Source organism: Lagenorhynchus albirostris, chromosome 4, assembly GCF_949774975.1.
Source record: "Lagenorhynchus albirostris chromosome 4, mLagAlb1.1, whole genome shotgun sequence".
NCBI classification, from domain to species: domain Eukaryota; kingdom Metazoa; phylum Chordata; class Mammalia; order Artiodactyla; family Delphinidae; genus Lagenorhynchus; species Lagenorhynchus albirostris.
The window spans coordinates 32670563-32696083 of NC_083098.1; the positions used below are offsets into that span (position 1 = coordinate 32670563).

The 25521-nt window shown below is 41.0% G+C and overlaps 1 protein-coding gene across 1 annotated transcript in view; it reads left to right on the plus strand.

Annotated features, from left to right (window-relative positions):
• Window positions 1-25521, plus strand: part of MND1 (meiotic nuclear divisions 1) — a 162688-nt gene that overhangs the window by 28406 nt on the left and 108761 nt on the right. The window contains exons 6-8 of the mRNA XM_060147813.1: window positions 48-771; window positions 13838-13941; window positions 14184-14351. Of these exons, the coding sequence (XP_060003796.1) occupies window positions 48-771; window positions 13838-13941; window positions 14184-14351 (996 nt within the window). The remainder of the gene's footprint in view (window positions 1-47; window positions 772-13837; window positions 13942-14183; window positions 14352-25521) is intronic.

Genomic DNA, 25521 nt, shown 5'->3' on the forward strand with positions numbered 1-25521 from the left:
GGCCCGGGGGCCCTGGGAAGAGCTCACCCGGCTTGGTTTCCCCGCAGGTCCTCCAGTCGCAGCTGGATACTCTGCTTGAGGGGCAGGAGAGTATCAAGAGCTGCAGCAGCTTCACGGCGCAGGCCCTCAACCATGGCACGGAGACGGAGGTGCTGCTTGTGAAGAAGCAGATGAGCGAGAAGCTGAACGAACTGGCGGACCAGGATTTTCCGCTGCACCCGCGAGAAAACGACCAGCTGGACTTCATCGTGGAGACCGAGGGGCTCAAGAAGTCCATCCACAACCTCGGGACGATTTTAACCACCAACGCCGTCGCCTCCGAGACGGTGGCCACGGGCGAGGGGCTGCGGCAGACCATTATCGGGCAGCCCATGTCCGTTACCATAACAACCAAGGACAAAGACGGCGAGCTGTGCAAAACGGGCAACGCCTACATCACGGCGGAGCTGAGCACGCCCGACGGCAGCGTGGCGGACGGGGAGATCCTGGACAACAAGAACGGCACGTACGAGTTCCTGTACACAGTACAGAAAGAGGGCGACTTCACTCTGTCCCTGCGGCTCTACGACCAGCACATCCGCGGCAGCCCGTTTAAGCTGAAGGTGATCCGGTCGGCGGACGTGTCCCCCACCACCGAGGGCGTGAAGAGGCGCGTAAAGTCCCCGGGGAGCGGCCATGTGAAGCAGAAGGCTGTGAAGAGACCCGCTAGCATGTACAGCACCGGGAAACGAAAAGAGAATCCCATCGAAGACGATCTGATCTTCCGCGTGGGTAAGGGGGAGACGGCGCTGCACCTGAATTCTGAGCTTTGCTTTGGTTAAGGGGTGACTGGGAAAGTGTTGCAAATTGCAGCTTTGCAGGTCACAACTAAGGCTGACGAGATACGCGTGTATTTTATTAGGTGAGCTCATGCAGTCTCCTTCTCCGGAGATTTTATGATTTATTTTCCCCTCCTCCTCCCTCATCCCTCCCTCTTTCCTTCTCCCTCCCCCCCCCACCCCCGCCTCTCTCCCGTTCTTCCCCCCTCTACCTCCTCCTCCTTAACACACAAGTGCTGCACATTCATTATGGAAAATTAGAAACTGAAAATAAGCAAAAAGAGAATTAGAAAAATCACAGCACTCATAATCTGGACTTTTTTTTTGGTAGCAGGTTTTATTTTTTTTACTTTTTATTTTATATTGGAGCATAGGTGATTAACAATGTTGTGTTTGTTTCAAGTGTACAGCAAAGTTATACATATACATGTATATATTGTTTTTCAATTTCTTTTCCCATTTAGGTTGTTACCTAATACTGAGTAGAGTTCCCTGTGCTATTTTAAATATAGCACTGTGTACATAATCTGGACATTTTAAAGGAACTGTTGGCAACCTTCCCCTCCGCCCCCCTGTGGGAATGTCTAGAGTACTCTTGCCTAACCCCAAGGCAGAGAGATACTTCTACCACATAAGTTCACGCATCTCTCTGGAATCTGCCAGCGTGGGCTATAACTGTGGGCAGAGGGTCTGATAACTTCCTGTCACTGCTTCCTCATTGTAAGGATGGGGGGTGAGGGACATGGTGCATTGCAAGTTGTCATGTCCAGTCGCCTGCCTGTAGCTGGAGAGCAGCCCCGAAGAGGAAGGGGTGGGTGGAAACCTGGAGAATGGAATGGGGTTGGGGTGGAACGGAAGCAAGAAGGTTTAGGATGAGCCACGAGATTTGGGGATGCAAATAGCCCTTCCCTTGTCAGATTTATTGCGTCAGATGTTTTGAAGCTGTTTATTTTCTCAATAGAAAGCAAACTAAACGTAAACAGCCAACAATTTGATAATTCTTTTTTAAAATTTATTTATTTTTTGGCTGTCCCACACGGCATGTGGGATCTTAGTTCCCTGATCAGGGATCGAACTCATGCCCCCTGCAGTGGAAGCATGGAGTTTTAACCACTGGACCGCCAGGGAGGTCCCCACAATTCGATCATTCTTAAGAAAAAAGTCTGCATGTTAGCTACCATATCCAAAAGTGGCTCCAGCCTGCTTCTCTTTCTGCTTCTTCAGTCCTACAATGCAGTATATCTAAAAGGAGGCTGTGAGGTATGTTCACTGACACATGTAGAAAAACAATTCTGTGGTTCAGAAAGATTGGGGAAAGCTTAGCTTAAGTGAAGGAATCAGATTTTTCTTTTTTTTTTTACTGTAGTACCTTTAGAATCTGTTGATGTGCACAGTTTTTTGTTTGTTTTTTTACTGCCACACTGGCAGTCTCAAAGGCAGTGGAGGGATAACAGGCAGCACTTCCAAACTTGTCTGACCATAGAATTTTTTCCATGGAACATCTTGGGAAAATAAGGCTCCTTGGAGCATTCTTGGGCAAAAGCTACTCCATTATTATTCATTTCTCTTTCTTATTTAGTATTCTATATTATTTATTATTCTTTAGGGTGAATCTTGGTAAAGACCATGATATGGTAAGGAAACTCTTCACTCAGGGCATGGAGGCCCTCGTGCATTCACTGCCTATTTACGCAGTGTGGGTACAGAAGCCATTGAGATACCTGCCAAAGCAGAGTGGGTGGGCCAGGACAGGCGCAGGATGGGAGCCTCCCAGGCCTGCCACTCCGGTTCTACCACTTATTTCAACCTTGGCCAGGTCTCTCAGTTTCCCTGGCCTTCAGTTTCCATGTCCATAAAAAGAAAAGATAAAAATATCAGCTTCTCAGGACTCAGTTCCAAGCTTCATGCCTGGCATGTAGGAGGAGCTAAATAAAGAGAATGATTGTTTTTGCACATGCTATTAAGGCTGTTAGGTGTTCCTTGCTGCCTTTTCTTCTAAAACAATTGACCTTGCTGCTCCCCACTGATCTGCATTAAGAACAAATTCTGTCTCACATTTAGAATGTCCGCTCCCCCAGCCAAGGGACCCCAGTCCACTTCCCAGGCAGTGTGCAGAGTGGAAAAAGGCCCAGATCTGGGTCTGATTCTGATTCTCCTTGCCGGCTGACAACTGGCTTGCCCCTTCTTAACCTGGTTTCTTCCTCTGTAAAATAAAGGGAATGAAATATTACCTAATTCTTAAGGTTGCTGGGGGGGTGAAATGAGAAGGAATTCTTATAATACGGCTGATACTTGCCTATGTACAGTAACTGCTCAGTTAATGGTGGCAATCATTTTACTATTGTTATAATTATCAATCATCACCCTTCCACCTGTGATTCTCACCTGAGAAAAGAGATATATCTCTTAGGGTGTTTTTCCCCCAACTATATTTATTCTGAATGCCCAGCTCCCACCCTACAGGGAAGGGGATACACTCTTCTCCCCTCCTACCCATTGAGAAATGCAGCCGTAGTGATTCACTGGCACTGGTGGGAAGGTGTTTAAATGTTGAAGCATTTGTAAAATGCTTAGAACAGTACCTGGCATACAGCACTAGGTCCAGGTTTATTAATGCTGGAGCTGCCATAACAAAATACCACAGACTGGCTGACTTAAACAACAGAAATTTATTTTCTCACAGTTCTGGAGGCTGGAAGTCCAAGCTCAAGGTGGCGGCAAGGTTGGTTTCTTGGGAGGCCTCTCTTGTTGGCTTGGAGATGGCCGCCTCCTGGCTGTTTTGTCCTCTCATGGTTGTCCCTCTGTGCACGCACACCCCTGGTGTTTCTTCCTCTTCTTAGAAAGACACCAGTCATATTGGGTTAGGACCTCACCCTAATGTCCTCATTTTAAGTTAATCACCTTTAAAGATCTTAACTCCAGGGCTTCCCTGGTGGCGCAGAGGTTGAGAGTCTGCCTGCTGATGCAGGGGACACGGGTTCGTGCCCCGGTCCGGGAAGATCCCACATGCCGTGGAGCGGCTAGGCCCGTGAGCCATGGCCGCTGAGCCCGCACGTCTGGAGCCTGTGCTCCGCAATGGGAGAGGCCACAATACTAATAGCATGGATTAGGAGAAGGAATTTAAACCAGATGTGAAGGACCAATACAACTTATCCAAGCTGAAATGGCATCCTGGGCAAGCTACCAGTGTGGAAGACAAAGGCAAGGGGAAGAGGAGTGAACGTGATTAATGTTTTAGGGGGGACACATCCATGAGAAGATGCAGGGGGAACAAAGGTCGGAGGGGTGGAAAGTGGCTGGGGCACTGGGGAGAGGAGCTGGACAGGTGAGTGTTGGAGTCCACAGCTCCTTGAACACCCTCTATGCTTTCACACCTGGGTACCTCCATCCATGAATTCTTTCCCCAATTTTATCCTTCCCTCAAGTCCCACCTTCTATTTTAGAATCCACTGTGGTGGATTATTATTTCTGCTGAGGTCTTATTTCCTGATGATATTACGCATTACTTGAGGTCAAAGATGACATCTTTAATCATTTATAATCCCCAACCCACAAGAGCACTTTGCCTAAGTACTTTGCCTTTTTGAATCGAATCAAGTCATGACTTACTGCATGATTTAACTTCCTGCTCACCACTGTCAGATTCCAGTTTTGAAGCCCAGGGACACACAGACCAGGCAACAAAGCACCAAGCTCAAGGGCAATCATCACATGTATTCCCATGCACAGGACTGTGCTAGGCAGTATTAGACTAACAGTACTGACCTTCTAAGAACCTGAACCTGTCTTTTCAAAATCTATACTGTTGGCTACATATGGGGAGAGTTTATATAAATAATTAGAAGAGTTCAACTTTCTTTTACAGTTATAGCTTTGTTTTAGGACTCTAAGCTTGTCTGTACTGTACAGTCAGGTTGTTAGGTGGTTGTTCCATGATACTGGAACATTCATGATTAGAACAGTTCCCCCTCTGCATGTATTGAAGTCAGAATTCAGTCAAATCCAGCTACACACATAAGCTGGCAACTGGGGTTCTGCTGTTCCCTCAACTGGTCCCACATACTGAGCTTCTTGAGGCCCTGATTTCATGTCGTAAGCTACATAGTTTTCATAAAACATGTATCAGGATTCATTTAACAACCTTAAATAACGTGTGTTAATTTTGTGTATTTGTGAAAGGGAACCATCACTTTCTGTGCGATATAAAGGATTTCCAGGGGTAATTTTGACTCACATTTTCACCTTCCTCCCTGATTATCCAGCCCTGTAGTTAGATGGGCCCCTGCTGTTTGAGCTCCTACTATGTGCCTCATACGTGGCTGGGTCCTGGTATAAAGGGAGGGGTGAGATTCTGACCCTGACCTAGAGGAGGCCATAGTCTGGAAGGAGACAGGCGTGTGACAAATGTGGTACCTTCAGTATGCGTACCTTCAGAGGCTGGGGTGGGGTGGGGGATGAGGCTGGCAAGCAGCAGGGAGTTAAGGAAGGATCTAGAGATGATATCTAAACCAAAGCTGGCCTTGAAAGAGAAAGAGTCTGTCAGATGAAAGGAGGAAAAGGGAGGTTTAGATGAAGGGAAAGAAGATGAGAAACTAAGTAGTTTCGAGGAACTGTAAATGATTCCATTACCTGGAGTGTTAAACGAAGTAAGATAGCAGAGAAGAGGTTCTGTTTCCTTGCAAAGGAGCTGAGACTTTGTTCTGTATACCTGTGTTTCCCATAAAGCACTTGAATTCCTTGGGGTGCTTGGTAAAAATGAGAATTCCTGAATTCCATACTGCATTTACAGAATCAGAATCTCTGGGAGAGGGACCAGGAATCAGCATTCTACCAGCTCCACGATGCTTCTGCACGCTGAGGTTTGAGAACCATGTGGGTGATGGGGAGGCACTGAACAGTGTAATGTAATGTAGTGACTTGCTGAGACACTGATTTTTAAAGAGGCTGGGGACATTATAGGGGATCTACTGACAGTGTGCCCCGGGAAGCAGGGAGCTGCTTCCTGTTGCAGTAGTCCATGTGAGCTGTTACAAGTGCCAGAAATAAGAGTGATGCGCTGGAGTAGAGAGGACGTGGCAGATTTATAACACGCTTAGGAGGGAGAGCGCAGGACTTGAGGACCAAATTGAACTTCCAGCTGTTTGACTTGAGTGACGTAGGGGCGTGAGGTAGAAGAGTGAATGGTTAAAGCTGTGGCCTCGGAGGCTACACAGCCTTGGGTTCCAGCCCCAGCACTGCCACTTTCCTACCCATGCAGTTGGGGAAGTTACTTCACCTCCAGTTGCCCCTCTCCAACCCTCCACCTCTGAACCCCAAGTCTGATCTCTTTCCTGAGTTTGGTTTTTTTAAGACTCCACATATAAGTGAGATCATACAGTATTTGTCATTTTCTGTCTGACTTATTTCACTTAGCATAATACATTCAAGGTCCACCCATGTTGTTGCAAACGGTAGGATTTTTCTCCCTGTTATGGTTGAATAATGTTCATACACGCGCACACACACACGGCCCACAACTTCTTTATGCATTCATCCATCGATGGACACTTAGGTTGCTTCCATGTCTTGGCTGTTGTAAATAGTGCTTCTGTGAACATGTGGGTGCATGTATCTTTTCGAGTTAGGGTTTTTGTTTCCTATGCAAAAATACCCAGAAGTGGAATAGCTGGATCATATGGTAGCTCTATTTTTAATTTTCAAAGGTCCTTTATACTGTTTTCCATAGCGGCTGTACCAATTTACCATCCCACCAACAGTGCACAAGGACCAACAGTCCACATCCATGCCAGCATTTTTTATCTCTTGTCTTTTTGTTGATGACCATTCTCACAGGCATGAGGTGGTATCTTGTTTTTTTAATTTGCATTTCCCTAATGACTAGTGATGTTGAGCATCTTTTCATGTGGCCTTTGGTGAATCTTCTTTGGAAAAATGTCTATTCTGGTCCTTTTCCCATTTTTTAATTGGGTTATTTAGTTTTCTGCTACTGAATTGTATGAGTTCTTTATGTATTTTAGATATTAACCCCTTATCAGATATATGGTGTGCAAATATTTTTGCCCATCCTGTAGGTTGTCTTTTCACATTATTTTTATAAATTTATTTTATTTTACTTTTGGCTGCATTGGGTCTTCGTTGCTGCGCGCGGGCTTTCTCTAGTTGCGGTAAGCTGGGACTACTCTTTGTTGCGGTGTGCAGGCTTCTCGTTGCGGTAGCTTCTCTTGTTTGGAGCACGGGATCTAGGCACATGGGCTTCAGTAGCTGTGGCTTGTGGGCTCTGGGGTGCGTGGGCTTCAGTGGTTGTGGCTCGTGGGCTGTAGTGCGCGGGCTCAGTAGTTGTGGTGCACGGGCTTAGTTGCTCCACGGCATGTGGGATCTTCCTGGACCAGGGATCGAACCCATGTCCCCTGCATTGCCAGGCGGATTCTTAACCACTGCGCCACCAGGGAAGTCCTTTTCACATTATCGATAGTTTCTTTTGCTCATTGACAGAAGTGTTTTAGTTTGGTATAGTTTCACTTGTTTATTTTTGCTTTCCTTGCTTGTGCTTTAGGTGTCATATCCAAAAAATCGTTACCAAAGCTTGAGTCAGGGAACTCTATTCCTGTTTTCTTCCAGGAAGAAATTAGACCTGGTTTCAGGTCTTATATTTAATCCATTTCAAGTTAATTTTTGTCAATAGTGTAAGACAGGGGTCCAGTTTCGTTCTTTTTTTTTTTTTTTGCAGTATGTGGGCCTCTCACTCTTGTGGCCTCTCCCATTGCGGAGCACAAGCTCCGGACGCACAAGCTCAGCGGCCATGGCTCACGGGCCTAGCTGCTCCGAGGCATGTGGGATCTTCCCGGACCGGGACACGAACCCATGTCCCCTGCATCGGCAGGTGGACTCTCAACCACTGTGCCACCAGGGAAGCCCCCAGTTTCGTTCTTTTATGTGAATATTCTATTATCCTAGCACGAAGTTTTTTCTCTCTTGAGTATTCTTGGCTCCCTTGTCAAAATATTAGTTGACTGTATATATTTGGGTAATTTTCTTGGCTCTTGATTCTGTTCCATGGGTCTGTTTGTTTTTATGCCAGTACCATACTGTTTTGATTACTATAGCCTTATATTATAGCTTGAAATCAGGGAGTGTGATGCCTCCCTGCTTTGTTCTTTCTCAGAATTTCTTTGGCTGTTCAGGGTCTTTTGTGGTTCCATATAAATTTTAGGAATGTTATTTCTACTTCTGTAAAGATTGCCATTGGAATCTTGATAGGAATTTCATTGAATCTATAGATGGCTTTTGGTAGTATTACCATTTTAACAATATTAATTCTTCCAGTCCATGAACACAGAATACCTTTCCACTTATTTGTGTCTTTTTCAGTTTCTTTCAATATCTTGTAGTTTTCAGAGTAGAGATCTTTCACAAACTCCTTGGTTAAATTTATTCTTAAGTATTTTATTGCTTTTGATGCTATTATCAGGGAGATCAACATCTTTGTTTCTTTTTCAGAAAATTCATTGTTAGTGTATAGAAACGCTACTGAACTTTGTATGTTAATTTTGTATCTGCATCTTTACTGAATTCGTTGAAATCAGCCGTGATGGTAGTATTTACACAATAGAATCGGACCAATGCTACAAATCAGAGCTCCTCCCCCAGCCCTACAGCCCCTGCCCCTCAAGAGCCAAATTACCAGGACAACATATAATCATCCTTAGCTTTGAAGGAATGGAGGCTCAGGAGAGCCCAGGAAGGAACCCAAGCCACCTGTAACTCTGATGCTCTGCCTTTTTAATTGCACGACGATTTCTCTTCATCTAAAATGTCCTTTAACTACTATGGTTTTCCAAAGTTAAGATATATGACATCTCCCACACCTGAAAACATAATGCATGCCCACTGTGAATCAGTTATTGTCTTACTCTAATATTGAATTGCAAAACAGTCCTGAAGGAGTGTAGGGAAGCGGCTTAGAGCATGTGTTGATTCCTTGAAACGCGGGGATTATTTTTCCCTGCACTGTCAGAGTTTGCTGACTAGAAGCCATGAGCTGGTTTTGTCAGCTACTAAAAAAATCATTGAACAACGGGGAAGCCTGAAGAGGTGGGAGGGAGTGAAAGAATTACAGATGAATTGTTTCAAATTATGCAATTCATCCACCATACCTTAATGAATCCTTGGGATGTGTTGAATGAACCGCTCATTTGTACTCTAGCTCAGTGTGCTCTCTTGTCATAGCAAATGGATGTGTAAAATCACTTAGCATGAGTTCAGAGGCTTTACAGGAAGGTGTGATATTCTACGCCCCTCTTCCCTGCCTCATCTCTGCAAACCATCATCTTCCCTGCCTAAAAGGAAGGGAGAGCATGCTAATTTGGCATCTGAGGTCATTATAGGAACCCTGTCGCCACCCCTTGAGAATCTCATCCTTGGAAACTCCTCTTGGATTTCAAATGTAAAATGATGCCACTGTTATGAGTGTCAGGCACTCCGCTGTGTTGTAGGATGCAACAGAGAACAGGACAGATGTTGCCTCGTCCCCCAGGGAGCTCATAGTTTAGTGAGGGAGACAGTGAACCAGTTAAAATGGAGTTTTCTGAAAGATTTAATGGAGAAAGCATGATCCATGTGAACCCAAAGGGTAATTATCCTCACCTCAGAAACCTGATATCCTAAGGTCCAATTAGAAGCAATGTGTGTATTTAAAAAATATATAAAGGGTCGGGAGAACCAGGTTTTATTCTTTGCTCTGTCTCTTCCCTACCTTTGTGATATGCCTAGCTTCAATTTCTCATCTATAAAATGGAATGATAATATTTATCCTGCTAACTCTTGGGATTGTTATAGGGAGTGCACAAGAGAATGTATATGAAAGTGCTATAAATATTACTGAACACTTCCTTTTCCCATGATGTAATGTGGGTTGTAATTTACTCAGTCATTAATAATTCATTTAGGGACCCATTCATTCAGCAAACATACGTTAACACGTACTTGGTTAAAGATCCCGTGTTAGACCCTATGTTTGGCTCAATTTCATCCTCTTGCATTATCCCATTCTAAGTATCTAGTTTCATTTAGCATTAATTTTCTTACTAAGTTGGAGTGGGGGTGAGAGGAAATTTACAGTTATTGATCCCCTATTTCAATCCAGGGACTTATTACCTTACCTCTGTCATCTTCCTGGAGGCAAGGGCAGGAGCACAGATAAGAAGCTGTTGGTTTGAAAATTCACTCTGTGCTTCATAGGCTAGTTTAAAATCTGGGAAGTCTGGGGAAAACAAGTGTAACTATCTTATGGAATTGTTGTCAAATTGTTTATAATTACTTTTAAAACTCACATTACTCATTTTACTAGCCAAAATCTAACCATCAAGTGAAATCTTTTACATCAGAGTAGACAGGAAAAGATTTTATAACTACTGTATATGTTTTATGTTACATTTATATTTGTTATGAAAGAACTAGTTTTCATTATTTAGAATACTTTGTGGAGGGTGGGGAAATTTTCTATAGACTAAATAGTATTTACTAAATATTTTGCAGAGGGATGCATGACCCCAAATTATTTCTAACTTCTGCAATTTCTGTTATTTTATTTTGGTCGCAAGACACTTTTATTTTGGTCCCAAGACACTTTACAAACACTTGGACTTCGGGCATTTCAGTGTAATGATACTATGCTGTAGTTCTGCATCATTACTCAACATTAAGATTTTTCTAGTTTAATTGCTAGTAAAAATAGTCAGCATTAATTGTCCCTCAAGAGTACGCTGGTGGATTTCCTTTAATCCTTAGGAGTAACACTATGTTCCTGCTGTACTTAAAAAAACGCAAATAGAGTTTTTTGTAAAAAAAAAGAAAAATGATGATCAATAGCTCTGACAGGACAAAAGATGCTCATAAGAATCAAGTGTTGTTACGAAAATGCCAACCCCAGCTATTTGGAAACCGAGCCCTGTGGCTAAAAGAGAAAGATTTTTTAAAACAAATATAAAATTTAAGTGGCAATGCCTGTTGCATCTAGCTCTTTCAAAAGTATGTAAGCAATCTGGGACTAACAGATGTGCCTCCAACCCTGTGATTTTTTATTTACATGTGGGGCAGCAGACTCAAGCTCTAGTTAACTTGCGACCGAGAATAACAGGGGGGCCAACGCATCAGCCTGGAGCTTGGAGTGTGGTCCTCTGCAATGTAGATGTGTTGCTCTCATGGCAGGTACTGAGCATCCTCACATTCATTTCAAACTGGGCAGAATCTTCCTTCTCCTTGGTCCAAATGGTACTGATAGAGTCCAACTAAATGTCTTCCCAAGTTTTAAAATTATACCCCCAAGTACAATTCTTTCCCATTTATACTGACACTCAAAAGTGTGTGTTTATTTCTGCAGAGAAAAAAAAAGTGCTAGTATTTTTTGCTCATATCTTTTCCTTCAGCATCACCTCTATTTTTTCCAAAGGACAATTAAATCTTTTTGGCTAAGGCACCCCTGAACTTCTACTAAAGCACGTGTCTCCATTTTTCCTTTCATTTCAAAACTCAACTGCTGCTGCCTGCAGAGCCTTCTCTGAATAGAATAGGCTTTGTCCTTAGCAGGATGGACCAAAGTTTAAACAGAAGAGGGCAGCAGGCAGGTTTAAGGACAGCAGACCAATGCTCATGTACTCTGTGCAGGTGCTTCTTACTCCCCTCCCCGTTTTCAGTATTTCTTTCCCCTGCCTGTATGTCCTCTGAGCCATGGGTGCACTTCCAATTTTACAAAAGCAGGATCTAGAACAGTCTGGGTTTTTCTTTACAGTCAATTCTTCTCCAGTCTTACTGGTAGGACTCTTTTTTATTATGTTTCTTTATTTGGTCCTCAGTTCTTCATCCCACTAATAATTTCCATGCTTCTATTTATCAACCTTTTTTTGTTTTGTTTTGGCTGCGTTGGGTCTTTGTTGCTGCGTGCAGGCTTTTTCCATTTGCGTCGAGCAGGGGCTGCTCTTCGTTGTGGTATGTGGGCTTCTCACTGTGGTGGCTTCTCTTGTTGCTGAGCACGGGCTCTAGGCACGCGGGCTTCAGTAGTTGTGGCTCACGTGCTCTAGAGCACAGGCTCAGCAGCTGTGACACACGGGCTTAGTTACTCCGCGACATGTGGGATCTTCCTGGACCAGGGCTCGAACCCATGTCCCCTGCATTGGCATGTGGATTCTTAACCACTGCACCACCAGGGAAGCCCTTTATCGTTTTTGATGAGTTAAGTTTTTATTCTTGAGAGACCCTGGCCTTGGCCCCCACTACCTTTTAAAAAGTATTTATAAACTGAGTATTTTAGAAGAATTGTTTCTTTTCCTGGTCCTTCGGTTTTGCTGTACCTGTTAACCAGGTGTTACTCAGACATCAGAAGGAATGACCAAAAGCTAATACAAAGTGGGCACATACCTCCTTCAGGGGCCAACCACCCCTTACCCTTCCACCCACCAACAGATGCCAACGCACCATTTTTAGAGTGTTAGCTGATCCCATGGACTTGAATGCTATAGGGATTCTGTGCAGATCAGGTACAAAGATCATCTCTGCTGAAACATCTGAAATAAAGTAGAATCGTTTGTCCTACAACCTAGAAGACATTCTTTTGAGGATCTGGATCTCAGAGTTTTGTTTCATGTTAGGAAGAGATAGAGAGGCGGTGAGTCATCTTGTTAGGGTCTAGGATCTCAATAAAGCAACTACCCTGTGGGTCTGGTGAGAACCAGGTGATAAGATGGTTCACCCAGCAGTTCTGTTGTTGATTTTGTTCTGAGTTTAATTATATCGCAGTTTTACTTCCTAAATGCAAAAACCAGTTTCCTAAGCAGGCTAAGCACGGGCTTGACATTGGCCATCGGCAGCATATCTTTTCTACTCTTTCCTGAGGCCCTGCATTGACGTCTAAAAACAAATATCAAGTTGCTATTTTGAATATGAATGAAATGATAAAACTGAGGCATAGCGCTCTCTCTCCAACTATGAAAATTTAAATCTCCTTCCTGATCATTTCTTTCCTTCTTTTTTTTTTTTTTTTTTTTGCGGTATGCGGGCCTCTCGCTGTTGTGGCCTCTCCCGTTGAGGAGCACAGGCTCTGGACGCGCAGGCTCAGCGGCCATGGCTCACGGGCCCAGCCGCTCTGCGGCATATGGGATCTTCCCGGATCGGGGCACGAACCCATGTCCCCTGCATCGGCAGGCGGACTCTCAACCACTGCGCCACCAGGGAAGCCCACTTCCTGGTCATTTCTGAGCAAAGTTCCTTCTGTTAATATTTGCATGGTCTTATTAAAATAAGTTATAAACACTTCATTTGAAACAAAAACAAACATCTGTTAACTGTAGTCACCTTAGCTTTATTTTTTCACCTGCTTCATCTCTTCCACAAGAAACTCTAGAAGGATGAGAGTATGACTTGGATTAATTAATTTTCTTTTGCCTTTCTTATTTATTTAATCTAGAAAACATGGTCAGGATATCTTTTACAGGAAAGATACACAACTTATGAGATACCGAGTCTTTGAAAATAAATCACTCCAGTGTATGAAAATCAGCCTGCTAGTTTTATAACATCTCTGACCTTACAGTTTTAGAAGTGCTGAAAGTCAAGTATCCAGGTGTCTAAGAGCTGCTGAGTGAGAGGGTGGGATTTTGGCAGAGCTCCCAAATAAGGCCCGCTCCTATAAAGTGTCCTTAATTGTAACATTAGTTTTTATAATTGTGTCTTTGTGAAATCTAAATATATTTTAATCATGTTAATATGCAGCTATAGTTTAATAAGAGAAGATTGGTATTTGCCCCTCGAAAGGTGATTTTGCAAAGACCTTACAGAATTGGTCTGGAAGAGAAGTTTAGTAGAATATGGATTAAGTCAGGGGAGGGGTTCCCCTTTTTTTTTAAGTGTAATTTAAAAAAACATTGCATTCTCAGGCTACCTATAGAAGACTGAATGTTCTCTTGCCGAAACTGAGAAATCTAACTCTCTATTGTTTAATTTTCTGTGCTGTTATCGTTTATTTTCAGGAACCAAAGGAAGAAATAAAGGGGAATTTACAAATCTTCAAGGGGTAGCAGCATCTACAAATGGGAAGATATTAATTGCAGACAGTAACAACCAGTGCGTGCAGGTATGGCCCCTAACTGTATACCTTTAACCACTTACACTGATAAATAGATAGACCCGCATAGTTTCCTACTTAAGACTTAAGATGCAAGGAAAGAAAGGGAAGCTTATGATGTATACATAAGCTGTTTTTCAAACAGAGTTTGCATGTTCTGACCTGTAGTACTTACGACAGATGTTCTTGCCTGTCTTTCCCACTCATTTCTATGCTAGTTCACATTCCAATGAATGTAATTTGTTTTCCAGATATTTTCCAATGATGGACAGTTCAAAAGTCGTTTTGGCATACGAGGACGCTCTCCCGGGCAGCTGCAGCGGCCCACAGGAGTAGCTGTGCATCCCAGTGGGGACATAATCATTGCAGATTATGATAATAAATGGGTTAGCATCTTCTCATCAGATGGGAAGTTTAAGGTAAGATTAACTACAACTGGCCAGTCGAGAGAAGGGACAGGAAATACAAGATGAAATTGTCTTTTTCTTTGGATCTAGATCCAATAAAATATTCAGTTTTTCATATGTAAAGACGTCTTGACTTCGTTACATCTAAGTTTAATGAAGTGAGAGTCACAATGACATTGTCATAAATCTACTCATGTATAACCTAAATGTGGCTTCATTTTATAAAGCAATTAGTTTGCTCAGTTGCTTTCTTTTATACATTTAAAAAAATATTCTTTTCCATTATAGTTTATCCCAGGGGATTAGATATAGTTCCTTGTGCTATACAGTAAGACCTTGTTGTTTATCCATTCTAAATGTAATTGTTTGCATCTGCTAACTCCAAACTCCCAGTACATCCCTCTCCCTCCCCTGCTCCTTCTTGGCAACCGGAAGTCTATTCTCTATGTCTGTGAGTCTGTTTCTGTTTCATAGATAGGTTCATTTGTGCCATATTTCAGATTCCATATATAAGTGGTATCATATGGTATTTGTCTTTCTCTTTCTGAATTACTTCACTTAGTATGATAATCTCTAGTTACATCCATGTTGCTGCAGATGGCATTATTTTGTTCTTTTTAATGGATGAGCAGTATTTTATTGTATACATGTACCACATCTTCTTTATCCATTCATCTGTCGATGGACATTTAGTTTGTTTCCATGTCTTGGCTATTGTGAGTAGTGCTGCTATGAACATAGGGGTGCATGTATCTTTTTGAATTATAGTTTTGTCCGGGTATATGCCCAGGAGTGGGATTGCAGGATCATATGGTAGTTCTATTTTTAGTTTTCTGAGGAACCTCCATACTGTTTTCCATAGTGGCTGCACCAATTTACATTCCCACCAACAGTGTAGGAGGGTTCCATTTTCTCCACACCCTCTCCAGCATTTGTTATTTGTAGACTTTTAAATGATGGCCATTCTGACCAGTGTGAGGTGGTACCTCATTGCAGTTTTGATTTGCATTTCTCTAATAATTAGTGATGTTGAGCATCTTTTCATGTGCCTACTGGCCATGTGTATGTCTTCTTTGGAGAAATGTCTATTAAGTTCTTCTGTGCATTTTTCAATTGGGTTGTTTGTTTTTTTGTTGTTGAGTTGTGTGAGTTGTTTGTATATTTTGGAGATTAAGCCCTTGTCAGTCACATCATTTGCAAATATTGATATTTTCTCCCATTCTGTAGGTTGTCTTTTTGGGGTTTTTTTTTTGTTTTGTTTTGTTTTGTTTTTGTTTTTATAGTTTCCTTTGCTCTGCAAACAGCTTCTAAGTTTGATTAGGTCCCATTTGTTTATTTCTGTTTTTATTTCTATTGCCTTGGGAGACTGACCTAAGAAAACATTGGTATAATTTATGTCAGAGAATGTTTTGCCTGTGCTCTCTTTATGGTGTCATGTCTTACATTTAAGTCTTTAAGCCATTTTGAGTTTATTTTTGTGTATGGTGTGAGGGTGTGTTCTAACTTCATTGACTTACATGTGACTGTCCAACTTTCCCAGCACCACTTGCTGAAGAGACTTTTTCCCATTTTATACTCTTCCCTCCTTTGTTGAAGATTAATTGACTGTAGGTGTATGGGTTTATTTCTGGGCTCTCTATTCTGTTCCATTGATCCATATGTCTGCTTTTGTACCAATACCACACTGTCTTGATTACTGTAGCTTTGTAGTATTGTCTGAAGTCTGGGAGAGTTATGCATCCTGCTTTGTTTTTTTCCTCAGGATTGCTTTGGCAATTCTGGGTCTTTTATGGTTCCATGTAAAGTTTTGGATTATTTGTTTTAGTTCTGTGGTAAATGTCATGGATAATGCTTTTTTTTTTTAATACTGTCAGGTTTACCTCAATTCAATGAAAAACAACAACCTTTAGAAAAGGTTATTAAGAGGCAATTTATATTTCCCAAATTAGCCTACAAGTTGTCATTTATGAAGTTCCTTCTACTTTCTCAGTTCCTATCTATCAGTACTTTCTGTGATAGATGATATGGGAGAAACAGAATTAATAAGACATGGTCCCTACCTTTTAAAAATGTAGAAGTCTTTTGAGGAAAAAAGACAAATACACAAGAGATAACAGAAAACAATTCATGTCAGCCTTTAAGCAATCATAAATTGTTTGGTACAATCTAGAACCATAGTGTTATAGTATATGATATAGGAATTGGAGGGAAAAGAAAACCGGGGCCAGCTTCATGGAGAAAATGTGAGTGAGCTACACTTGGAGGGATCCCATCATTTGATGCACTTGCTGTTACTCCCAGCATCATCCTCTGTTTCTTCATCCAGTCAGTCACTGAAGAGTAGAGAGCCCTTTGATGACAACAGAAATCTCTCTTCTAAGGTGTCATCAAAGAATATTGTCATCCAGCCCATTTTCTACATTTGTTCACAAGAAGATTATGAAACTTTTTCACAGGTGTTTTGAAGGCCGTGTTCACTATGCCTTCCACATTCCCCCGTCCAGGCTTCTCTTTCTGTTGACAACATGAGCTTTAAGTCAGATCAAACCACTGGAATCCCAGCTCTACGGTTTATTAACTGTTTGGCCTTTGGCAAATTATATGACTTCCTTGAGCCTCAATAGCCTCATATTTCAAATCTGGATTTAAAAAATCTGTCTTACAGGATTTGGGCAAGGGTAACATGAGATTTTATTTCTGGATTGTATATGTGCCTTGTATGAAATAGGCATCGAAGAAGAGTTCTTTTCCAGTGCCTCTAATGACCCTGCCCAAAACATGACGTCTGTTTGATCAGCTGTGATTTTGGCTTCATGACCTCATACCACCTCCTGGTGGTCACTCCTTCTTTGTCCAAACTTACAGAGATGACGCTCTTCATAATCGATTCTGGAATTCAGAAGATACACGAAGTTCACTCATTAGTCTCTTATTGGAGGAATTTATATTTTCCTTTTTAAAGTCATTGGATCACCACAGTCACCTCATCATTTTCATTAAAAGAAGTTACTTATGTAATTATTCACCCTCAAGTTGGAGCCTCTGTTTTGCATGGGGCAGCATGTTTTCAATCTAGGAGAATAAAAACTGTCATCTCTAATTCCACCGTATTGCACAAGAATCTTCAATTGTCATTGATTTGTTTTGTTCCACTAGAGATTTGATGACTCTGTATGATGGCCATATACACAGGAAGTTCTTTTGCCTTTCTGCATCTCTAACTTCCTCCCCTTCTTTTCTGTTTTCATAATTGTATTTGTGGTAAGACATACCCAAATATGACAGCTTTAACATCAATAGAATGAACACTGTTTAACGACCTCTTGAAAATACCCTTTTAGTTTGGAGACAACCCATTTGTTCTGGTTTCATATCTTAGCAAAACTATGACCTGTCTTTTCAAATTCAGACTAAATTTAACTAACTAAATTTAAACTAACACTAAAATAGTTATTGAAACAGTTTTATATCTACTTTATTGAAACACTTTATCTCTAATATATTAAATTGAAACAAAGGTTTTATATTTAAGAGAGAAGCGTTTCCTAAATTAAGTATTTTTCACTCAGTGATTCAGTGTTCTAAATGTAATAGCCTTTCTTCTTGGAAGAACTGGATTCTGATAGTTGGAATACTGTTGGTAACAATTGGAATAAACACGAAAGAACACTCATGCCCCCTAGAGGATTGGGGGAATGGATATGGTGTAGTTTCATCATATTCCCTTTTTTTAATAGATACTGATCAAAACCCAAAGGGTAAAAGGATAGCAAGTGAAAACACTTTTGTAGTTTAATGGGATTTCCTCCAAGTCTGATGGTCATGAGCATAAACAGAGAGAGACTTATTTTCTTCTTTGGTGGAATTCAGTAAAATTAAACAGGTGCTCAGAAAGACAAACTTTTAACACAAATGTGGATTCTCTATATTTATTCCTAGTAGTTCTAGGGATACAATTTCTTATCTCCTTTTCTTTCTTTTACTCACCAATTTCTTAGCCCTGATTTTCATTCCTCTCTGCCTCGAATTTTTTCCTTTCCATCTTCCCTCCATCTAGGAAACTTCTGTGACCCCAGAACAGATGCAGAGACCCCTGGCCACCACGTATTCTAAAATATCTCATCTCTTCCCTCTTCAATTTAAGGACCTATTTGTTGAGTTAAATACTTTCATTTAACTTTTCCAAAGCCAGGGTCTAACATATCCTTGCTTATTGTTCTGTTTAAGATGGTAGACACATTGTCAGGACACATTGTCTTATTTCACTTGGTAGAATCTAGTGCAGCTAAACGGAGAGTGATGAAAGGAAATGGAAGGAAAAGAGGTTTTGGTTCAACATTTAAGTTTTTTCTTTTAGAAGTGCACTAGTTCTCATTATATAATAGAATGGCACTGGTCCCTTATTTTCTGTTTTTATGCTACATAGTTATCATCCACTTGGTATTATATGACTGAGTCATTCTAAGTAACAAACACTGTTCATAATATTAGGTAGTGATAATATTCTTGTTAATACTCAAGAGTTTCCTCTCTTCCTTTTGATCTCTACTGACATATCTTCCATTCTGACATGAAAGAAAGTATATAATTTTTTTTTTGCAAGCTATTATGTTATAGTCTCTGATCTTTGGGCTAGATTGCAAAATCAGAATTAAATTAACCAACAGATTCCCTTGCAAGAATGCCAGTGTTTCCTTCCTAAGTAAATGTACCTCTTTATTCTAAAGAGATCAAATCTGAATCTCAGTCATTTATAAACTTACAAGATCCTACAAAGTCTGAACCTCCACTGTGGAAAGGTCCCCATCCCTCTCTCCATACTCTCTCTGCACGTATCTTCATGTGTTTGGGGGAAAGAAGATAATCCTGCGCGTCAAGTATAATGTCAGCTGGATAGGGTGGGAGAGAAGGAGATCGTGCTTGACAGTCTCCTTTATCCTTCAGAATCTGCACGACCCAGGAGGTAAATAACATAGCTGCCAGTTTATAGATGAGGAAACTGAGGTTCAAACTGGTGAAAGAAAGGATGAATTTTGCTTTGAAAGTTTGATTCTGGTCGACTGGACTAACTGTGGTGTCATAAAAATAATTAGGAAATCAGGAGGTGCTAGTTTGGGGTTTCTTTTTTATCTTTTTTTTGGTTTTTTGGTTTGTCATTGGTTGAGTTTGAGGTGATAACCTGTAAAATAGGCCATGACTAAAGATATGGATTTGAGAATCTTACACATGGAGGTGAAAGTTGATGCCATAGCATAAATGAGATTTTAGAAGTGTGTAGAGTTGTGCTGTCCAATATGGTAGCCACAGCCACATGTGGATACTGAGTTCTTGAAAGGGGGCTGGTCTGAATTGAGATGTGCCGTGAGTGTAAAATATACACTGGATTTCAAAGACTTAGTCCCCTAAAAAGAATGTAAAATAGTACATTAATAATTTTTATATTGACTACATATTGAAATGGTACCTTTTTGTTATATTGGGTTAAATAAATACATAACTAAAATGAATTTTCCCTGTTTCTTTTTCTGTTTTTTGATGTGGCTACTAGCAAACTTTAAGTTACATATGTAGCTTATATTACATTCCTATCAGACAGCATTAACAGAGAGAGGGAAAGTAAGGGGACTAAAACAGAACCTTTGAGAAGGTAATTTTTTTTAAGTTTAAATTTTTAAGTTAAAAAGTAACACATGCAAGTAGATTTTTCAAATAAGCCTACAGAGAAGTATAAAATAAGAGTTTTTCCTACCTTTACTAATATCACTTTGGAAGATGCAAACACTATTTGGTTTCTTACTTTCTCTTCCAGGAACATGTATGCATACAAACACATATTTAATACAGATGGGCTCAGACTACTCACTCTGTTCTGTACCTTGCTTTGTTCAGTAATATATCTGAAGGTCCTTCATAAGGACCTCCATAAAAGGACCTTCATAAAAAGGTCCTTCAAAAAAGAGGGTAGGCGCTGTGTCTAACTCATCTTTGTCTACCAGGTGCCATGTAGTGGGTGCTCTATCAGTGTTTGTAGAATTAGTGAACAAATGGGTGAATGAGTAAAGTACTACTTTATAAATACTCTAGAAGATGGAGGTAGAAAAGTAAAGGTATAAGACATGTATTTTGCAACAAACAGACATTTATATGCATACTATAGTCTATTCAGAAAAATGAGTAAGATTTTAAATGCATATTGTTTAATAGAAATCTAATGCTTTTTTGTCATTTTAAAATACTGTGAAAACTGGAACCAATCATCATTATTACCTGTAACAATGCTAGACTTTGGAAGTTAATATATTGAACAAATATTTGTTGAGTACCTGTTAGGCACCAAGAAGTGTGCTAGGCTCTGAGTACACAGTGCTGGATAAAACAGACATGATTCCCACCCATGTGGAACTTAATTGTAGTAAAGTTCAATGGCAGATGCCTCGGAATTTCGATATTAATTACGACATATAATAATGACAGTGACTGCTTCCCTTTAATGACTGCTTCCCTAACATGTGCTATGCTCTACACTAAACACTTTACCTACTTTATTTTACTTAATACATATTCCAGAAATATCAATGGAAGTGACTGATGTCATTTTTTGACGTTTTTAATATATAAGGAATCTGAATCTTAAGAAAATTAAATCCATTTGTGCTATATCAGGTGTGTCCGAAGCAAGTGACAGGTGTGGGACGGTCTTCCTACTCCTCACTTGGTGATCTCTTGCTATACCACACTACCTCTTTACAAGGGAACTGTGGCCCTAGTTAAGGAGATTCTAGAACAATTTTGGTAGTGCTTCCTTAAAAAAATGATTTCCTATAAATATCGGTAACAGATAATGGAGGTGACAAAGACAGTTTTCCAAGACAGACGCTCATTGTGGCCCTGTGCACCTCTGTTTGAACAGTCAAGTAAATGTTTGCTGACACCAGTGTCTGTCTTCATGTTCTGGAGTGCTTTCAACTTCATTTCTGCACTTGTTTCTAACAGGCAAAAATCGGATCAGGAAAGCTGATGGGGCCCAAAGGAGTTTCTGTGGACCGCAATGGGCACATCATCGTGGTGGATAACAAGGCGTGCTGCGTATTTATCTTCCAGCCAAACGGGAAAATAGTCACCAGGTTTGGTAGCCGAGGAAATGGGGACAGGCAGTTTGCAGGTACACTCGATGGTAATATGTAAACCCCCTTTTTTATGCCTCTTCTGCTCACATTTGCATGATGTTGGAGCATGCTGAAGACGCCTCCTCCCCAGTGTTTTTGCCGGCTTTGGGAAAGATACTGGGGATGGAATCTAAGCGGAAGCATGGTTAGATGCTGCTCAATGACTCCGCCCACAGTAAGTTCAACTGCAGCCCGTGTGTGGCTTTTATTGGTGGCAGTTTACAACTCAGAAGTCTAACCTTCGAATATTAACATTAAATAAAATATAAGCTTTAAGAAAATGTTTTTTAAATAAAAATGTTTGACGAACCATGGAGAACCTCCTGGTTCCACCTGGCTGTAGCTTTATTTAAAGAGCTTCTGAATGAGAATACTTTTCACCTGTCTAGGTGATTATACGAGAGCAGGAGTTGAGAATATTTGCTAAGCACAGGAAGGGCGGTCTCTTTTCCTTCTTTTTCTGTGTGCCACTTTGCAATCACTTCGTTTTTTACATCTGCAAGAAGAGGCTGAAAACAGTTGATTAATTTTCTTTTGGAAAGGATGCTTTTGGCAATTCGTGTTAATTTGCATAACCTTTCTTTATGCTTTGTCTCCAGTTCTGCCAGGTTCTGAATGTCACCCAAAATTACAAAGTGTGGGTTTCTGCTCTACTTGAAAAAAATGTTACATATTGGTGCTAAGAGTTACCACGTCTCTCCTCGGTGAGAGCTGAGGGTCCTATATGACTATCAGGGAAGCTGGCAGATGTGACTTTCAGATGGTGGTGCGGAGAATGATTCCTGATGCTTATTGCTCATTCCACTTCATGAGGGCTGCTGGAACTCTTAGCTTGATCTGGAAGAAGGCAGAGTAGACAGCCACAAGTGTAGAATGCTATCGAATTCATGTTATCTGGAGCCAGAGGTCAGGCTGAATGACCTTCAAGGACTGAGTTTACGATTCTTTGTTCTTTCTTAAATAACTAAGTTAATATATGAAGTTTCGTAACTACTGTGTTGTTGTAATCATTTTAGTTGTTATGGTCATCACATATTTTTTCCTATCTTTATTTCAGGTCCCCATTTCGCAGCTGTAAATAGCAATAATGAGATTATTGTTACAGATTTCCATAATCATTCTGTCAAGGTACCATAAACACATCGATTGTTGTTAACTTTTAACTGTTTTTATTGAGGACTCAGTCTGGGAGAAAACATAACACTCATATATACACACAGGACCTAGGGGAGGTAGCCGAAAAGAGAAGATTTTTGTTTCTCCTTAAAGATGCGGGTTTTAATTTGGACATACAGACTTTGGAGAGTCAGAAAAGTGAACAAAATATGGTGGCAATAAGTTTTTTAATTTGAAACTGGTGTAAATGGAGATAACTTGAAAATGAAATTCAAAAAAGCAGTTGCTTGGGGGCTTCCCTGGTGGCGCAGTGGTTGAGAGTTCGCCTGCCGATGCAGGGGACACGGGTTCATGCCCCGGTCCGGGAAGATCCCACATGCCGCGGAGCAGCTAGGCCTGTGAGCCATGGCTGCTGAGCTTGTGTGTCCGGAGCTTGTGCTCCGCAATGGGAGAGGCCACAACAGTGAGAGGCCCGCGTACCACAAAAAAAAAAAAAAAAAAAGCAATTGCTTGAACTTAGAGAGGCAGAACTTTCTGAAGCTTAACGTTTCATGGCTATTCAGTAAATTAAAATGGATCACTTTCTTCAATTTTCTGCATTATAAGACCTTTCAAACAAAATTAGATATCAGGACTCTGCTACAGCAACAGATTTGGGGAGGGAAATAGCCCTGGCATGCATTCATGTAGTGTATTTCATACATCTTAGAATCCTTTCACACACTTGGTGTTCCTGAGAAAACAACGCCCACCCCCCTCTCCCAAATAGTGTAGTACATCTTTCTTACTAGGTAGAGGAGAGAAGAGAGATTTGACCTTTATTATGAGCAAACCAGGAAATACTAAAGTGATTGAAAACCAATGTCTCGCTTACCGAAAAGAGAAAATGTTTAATGACATTCTAGACCAAGCTTCTCAAAGTGTGATGTGTGTTCCATTAAAGGGGAGGCCAGGTGGTCCTGGGCAGTGCACTGGCAGACATTTTTCTTTTAAGTGTTGTGTATATATTTTTAGAGTTACCTTCTGTTTACATCAAGTCATACTGGTTTGCACTTATAGAAGTGATATAAAGTTTTCCTTGTAAGGAAATTCATTTAAATTTTTTAAAGTGAGGCATTTCAAATGTGAGGGAGGATAAGAAAACAGCACAGGTGGTAGGCCAATGACTGAAGTTTGCACTTAGAGACAACCATTGAGCAACAAAACTTTAAAAACAATTTGCCATTGTTGACAGCTAGAATAGCTAGATGGGGTTAGGATTTTAACACCCTAAGGTACTCTCTCTTCACTGCTTCATTTCCCCATCTCTTCCTGGGAGAAGGTACTTTTAACCTGAGTAAATGGGAAGGCCTTGAGCTTTTGAGATGGGTGTCAAGTCCCTGTGCAAAGAGGAGAGCACAGTGGGCCATGGTGACGGGCAGGATGAGGGGAAATGGTGCCCGCTGCTGCTTACTTGTAAGGCTGCTTCCTGCCATGTAGTCTCTCCAGAGTTGCTACCATAGTGGTGGGGCTCCATTCTCATCTCCCCGCCTCTCTCAATGCCCAGCCTTGGTAAAAGGAAGAGGACAGTGGGAAAATCTTTGGAGGAGGAGAGAAACAGAGAGCAAAGAGGCAGCAGGGCCTGCGCTTGTGACGGTCCTCCCAGGGGGCTGTAACAGTCCTGTGTGATGAACATAACTATAGAAGGATAACTTGGCTATTATTACGCTTCCTGCCCTTCACTCTCTTTATAGAGGAATCCTTCATTTAACTGTAGCGCATTCAATGAGAAGAAAATGCATATAGATCTTAACAGTGTCAAAGGCCAGCAAAGCCTGGCATAGGTGCTGCCTACCCCCACCAGAAGACAGTGATGTTAATCAGGTTGCTCTTTTCTACTAAGCACACCTGTGGGCTCAGAGCCTTCCCCGTCCCAGTGCCCCAGGCAGCTCTCTGAACCACCTAGTGTTGGTATGTGGGAGGGCTCCTGTTTACCAGCCCTGACGGGTGCTGGAGGAGGAAATAAAACATGTGAGTGACCAGAATGCAAGGCAGGAGCAATGAATGACTTTTAAAAAATAGGTACATATAAAGTTCTGTAGGTATCCAGAAGAAAGTACATGTCCATTGCTAAGATCGTCAGGGAAGACTTCCAAGTGGAGGTGGTATTGAGGTGAGCAGAATTTTGAAATCAGAAAAGGATTATCGTCCAACTTATAAAAACTGGCTATAAAAATTTGTTATCAAAAAGCAAAGCTATAAAAAAGATTTCATCTCATACTTCTGCCTCTTAATATGTTTTCATCTGAATAATTTATAAATAATGGAATGACATTTTTAGATGGGAAAAATAGAAAATATGTGACATCATGATTAAGATTATGAAAACACTTCAAGTTTTCAGTACTGTAGAGGCAGTTTAGTTATTTAAACTCAATTTTCCTCTTATTTAGAGGGAAAAAAACCCAGTCATTTTGTTTTTTCTCTTCTCTTTGACAGTTGTTGCCATATAGCTCTTATGGACTAGTTGGGCTTTTGTTTCCTATATAACACAGGGCAGTTAACAAGATTTCTAGTATTCAAGTCACTTCTATGTTGGTAAATGTAAAAACCAGACCTATAGGTCAGGGCTAATGAGTGGGCTAGTTAGTTCTTCAGCTACCTTCACTTTATACCTTTTTCTCATTGCAAAACAGTTAAGACTAAATTTGGCTTTCTCCATTATTTCAAAATGGAGCAGAAGCACGTGAGCTGTTTGAATTATGCCAAGGAAAACATACTAACTCAGAAAGATAAACACAAACAAACAAAAAAATTATTTGTACAACTTCTTTTTTCATTTTTGTATCGGAGTACAGTTTGATTTACAACGTTGTGTTAGTTTTCAGGTATACAACAAACTGATTTTGTTATACATGTAT